This window comes from Neltuma alba, unplaced genomic scaffold (assembly GCF_004799145.2).
Source record: "Neltuma alba isolate B1F8T4 unplaced genomic scaffold, ASM479914v2 tig00003612_pilon, whole genome shotgun sequence".
NCBI classification, from domain to species: Eukaryota; Viridiplantae; Streptophyta; class Magnoliopsida; order Fabales; family Fabaceae; genus Neltuma; species Neltuma alba.
This window is the reverse complement of record NW_021633353.1, coordinates 13446-18155: the sequence shown is the minus strand read 5'-3', so window position 1 is coordinate 18155 and position 4710 is coordinate 13446. Positions and strand designations below refer to the sequence as shown.

Genomic DNA, 4710 nt, shown 5'->3' with positions numbered 1-4710 from the left:
AGAGTAGATATCATATGACCATACATGTCTGAAGATGATCTCTGGCGGGCTAACTAAGTTTATAAGAACCTTTTTAAGGTTAATAACTGCATTAACAATTATTCCTCCTCTGTTTTTTTAATAAGATGCAAATAACCAAATTGCATATATTAAAAAGTTTGTTAAAATTTAAAAAAAAATTAATTAAAATTGATCAATAATAATAAATATGTAAAAATATAACTTTTTTTAAAAAGAAACTTTAGTTATAAAACATGTTGGTGGGACAGAGAACAAGTGGGAAAAAACATAATAAAGTATGAATATATGGCAAAAAGAGATGAAAGATACTACCTCCGGTCCTAATTATAAGAGCTAGTTGACTAATTTGAAGAGATTAAGAAAATGAGTTAAGTTAGTTATTTGTAATAAACAGGTGTTGTCTTTCCTAAAATATCCTTGCTAATCAAGTGTATTGACTAAGACTACAATCATTAGAAGGACTATTTTGGAAAAAAAATACATAAATATTAGAGACAAAGTGGATTGAGGTCTTCTATTTAGGATCAAAATAAAAGTCAAACAAGGTCATATATTAAAGACCAGAGGTAATATTATCAATTTATTTGTGTAAAATTCACAATCTATTTTTTATAAAAATAAATTTCATGGGGGTTTACCAGAGTTAACACTTATTTTTATTGTTTTAAAAAAAGGAGGAATTATTTTTTGCATAAAATGGTAAGTTCCGTTCATGGTTAATTAAAATTAAGTAATTTAATATTAATATAAAGGAAATTTTCAATTAATTAAATATTGATATAAAGAAATGTTTCAATCTAAATGACAAGAACAGCATTGCCAGTTTTTTTTTTTAAAAAAAAGCAGAGGAACAGTATTGTCAATTATTAAGTCCAAAATTTCAACGTGTAAGATCAACAAAAGAAAAATATATTTTTGATTAAGGAAAAAGCCTAAAGTGACATGTGTAAATGGTTTAGAGCATGAAGCGGATCCATTTCTTTCCCAAGTCAGTAAGACAAGAAGCAAAATAATTGCATCCTATAAAAAGTAGCTCCCAGCTCAACCAACACTAACTCAGTTCTTCCTCACCAGACTTTTCTTTCTTCTTCTTCTTCTCAGCCATGGCAGCAGAACAACAAGAACCAGAAGCTCTCCTTCACACTAAGCTTCAACCAACAACTCCTTCTTCCTCCTCCTCCTCCTCCTCAAGCACCACAGAAGCCATTAATAGACACCATGAAGCTCAAGAAGCTCACAAAGAAGAGAAGCTGAGGAAGAAGAAGACGACGACCAGTAAGAACGAAACGGACATGGACGGGAAGCACCCAACTTACAGAGGCGTACGTATGCGTCAGTGGGGGAAATGGGTTTCAGAAATCAGAGAACCCAGAAAGAAATCCAGAATATGGCTTGGCACTTTTCCTACTGCAGAAATGGCGGCTCGAGCTCACGACGTCGCTGCTCTCAACATTAAAGGAAGCTCTGCTTTCCTCAACTTCCCGGAGCTAGCCACCGTGCTTCCTCGTCCGGCCAGTAACTCCCCAAAGGACGTCCAAGCCGCGGCCGCCAAAGCAGCCGCCATCAATTACCACATAAACCCTCAAGCAGCCGAGGCCGAGTCAGACGTCATGCAAGCCGACGCTCCGCCACTGTCAAGTTCGTCGTTAACGGACGACGATGACACTTTCTTCAACCTTCCCGATATCTTAAATCACGGTGGCGCCGACGAGTTTCAATACTCCTCGCTGTGGCTCCTAGCCGGCGCCGATTACAGAGACCCAGGTTTCCGGCTCGAGGAGCCATTTCTGTGGGACTCCTAGTTTAATTTGTGTATAAAATGTGAATAAAGTAAGATACGAATAAAATTGTATTTTCTCTTACTACTTTATTTTCAAACATCTTGTCTATTAATTATTGTTTCACAAACTTCAAATTCTTTTTCTCTATGCAACAAAACATTAAATTCTGAGAATTAAAATTCATGCTACACACTCAAAACTTCTTTCTCCATCTCTCGTGTTAGATTAATATTATAATCTGCTTCTGGGTGTATGGTTATGGACTAATGGGAGTGAAGCTGAGTTTTTTTCAAAGCAAAAAAATAAAAAATTAATTTGAAGTATATATTTTTTAATGTTAATTGAAATATTTGGTTTCTGCTTTTAAATTAAGGTATGGAATAATCGGAGTAGGATGCCGGGAAATAGCAACTACTTTTACAACATTCATTGAATAATTAATTCCCGTGAATGTTAAGTTTGGAAGAAAGGTGATGTTCTACATGAAGCAACATGACGTGACAAATATTTTTGGGAGAATTGCAATTAGAACCTTAAATTCTATTGAATTTATATAATTAAGGACCTCATTATAAATTCCAATTTTACCATATCTTCTCCAAATCACCCCATTTACAGTGTTTCTGCATTTCTGACGCGTGTAGCTACAGCTGTGTGCCTTTTTTCTGGGGGCCCGGCTTACTTTTTTGAGAGGCATTTTTCTTTTTTCTTTTTTTTTTTGAAGTGAAAAAAGCATGAAAGGCATTTATTTATGCAAGATTAAAAAAGATAGTACATGAGGGTACCACGACACTGTTTATTTGGTTCCCTTTACTCTTCTCCTAAAATGAAAGAAAATCATCAAAAGTGATTTCTAGTATTAAAAAAATATGTAAGTAAAAAAATCTTATATTTTTACACAGTAAAAAAGTTTTTAATAATTTGTCACCAAATGTTAGTCCAATTGATAAAAAATGGACTTATAACCAATAAGGTTATGAGTTAAATCTAATTATCAATATAAAGATTTTGTTGCTAGTAGTCTTTTGAAGTCTAATTCACCTAAATTTTTCATGATAAAAAAGTGTTAAATAATTTGATTGAACAATACTTAAAGTAGAAGAAAACAAGATCAATAAGTTGAATAGAACTTTTTATAAATAAAAGTTTAAATGAGATCAATCCAATTTTTATGGTTGTAAAGTTTTTTTTTAATAGATCCTTGGATTACTAAGATCCTAATAACAATAACATTAAGATTTAAACCCATATTTATATGATCAGAATTTTAATTCAACTTGTTATCATGCTTGGCTGTCGAATTTTTTTAAAGAAATAAATAATACTTAATAAATTATGAAGATTATGTTTTATTACTGATGTAATTTATATTTTTTAACAAAAGATTAAGTGATTTGCTTTTAAGTTATAACGGACTCAAATCTGAAATTTATATTAATATTACTTAGTTGCCGAAAAATACCAGTATTGTTTATTTGTTTTTTAAAAGCACAAAATTACAGTTGTGCTTATTTAATGAAAGGACCGGGGTATTCATGGTGAATGACTGACTTGTCCAGGCTTCTTGAACGAGAAGATATTAATGTAATACTACTACTCCCTCCGTTCCTTATTATAAGAGACGAATAACCGAATTACGTTAATCAAAAAAACAGTTAAAATTAGTTAAGAACAATTAATGTGTAAAAAGTATAATCTTTTTTCCAAAAATGCCCTCATTAATAAGGAAAGAGAGCATGAGAGAGAACAATTAAATTATTAAAAGAAAGAGAAGTGGGAAGGAGAGAGAGTGTGAGTTGGAGACAATAAATATGGGTAAAATAGGAAATCAACACAAAAAAGTAGAGACAACTTTTAAGTGTCTCTTATATATAGGAACAAGCCATAAGCATCAAATGTCTCTTATAATAAGGAACGGAGGGAGTATTATTTACTACTCCTCCTCTCTTAAATATAAAATCTTTATATTAGTGTGTATAAGAGTCTTATATTTAGGATCGGAAGAGTATATTTTCTCAGACATTGCTATATAGTTTGATTTGATTTATATTTTGAAAAATACCATATGCTTTAATTTTGAATTGTGGTTTCTTTGGGACCAGTAAATTGAAGTTTATTTGAAAATTACTAGTACATTTTTCAAGAGAATTGCATGTGCATCAGAGTGAAATTAATGGAAATGATAATGAAAGTACCTATAAAAATAATGAAATAATAAATATGATAATAGAAACTATTACTAAACCATTTTTCTCTTAAAAAAATATAAACGAATGGTTATTTGCCAGCCATTTGTTTTTGGAGACCAAAAAAAAAAAAAACGGGTGGTTGCTTCTAATCCAGTCGCAAAGATATTTGTGTACTGAAATATCTTTTTGCAGAATGTACATGCGAGTAATTTTTGTCCATAATTTTTATATAAAGTAACTCATATTTAGCTTGAGCACCAACTTTTTCATAAGACTATTGTCATGTACCTACAAAGAATCTTTGAGAAATACTTTTAAAAAATTGAATATATATTTAGCTTGTTTTAGGGGTGTCTAGACACCATAAAAGAAGTACTTTTTCATAAATTGAGATAAATTCCTCTACATATTTACTTCGTATATCGTAAAAACACTTATAAAACTATGGTTTTGATTATATCCAAATACCTTTTTACTTTCGTAAAGCTTACAATGAAAATATAACAAAGTATATAATTCTCTATATATTATCAAATTTTTCAACACAGTAATTTTTTATTCATGATAATCATATTCAACAATTACACCTCCGATCTTTAATATAAGACCCAATTAACTGATTTGAATATATTAAGAATGTTAGTTATTTTAGTTAGTATGATATTGTTTTCTAAAATACCCTAATATCTTCCTAATTCTCTTCCTCCTCCTTCTACTTG

The 4710-nt window shown here is 30.9% G+C and overlaps 1 protein-coding gene across 1 annotated transcript; it reads left to right on the top strand.

Moving 5' to 3' along the window:
* The first annotated feature begins 1096 nt into the window (after positions 1-1096).
* LOC114742018 (ethylene-responsive transcription factor ERF039-like) lies at positions 1097-1823 on the top strand. Its single transcript, XM_028930262.1, has one exon. It carries the CDS (start codon positions 1125-1127, stop codon positions 1821-1823), a length of 699 nt encoding a protein of 232 aa, XP_028786095.1. The 5' UTR covers positions 1097-1124.
* Positions 1824-4710: the final 2887 nt, after the last annotated feature.

Bases quoted from the DNA above. Each gene is read 5' to 3' on its own strand.
- LOC114742018 (XM_028930262.1), top strand. From the start codon at position 1,125: ATGGCAGCAGAACAACAAGAACCAGAAGCTCTCCTTCACACTAAGCTT.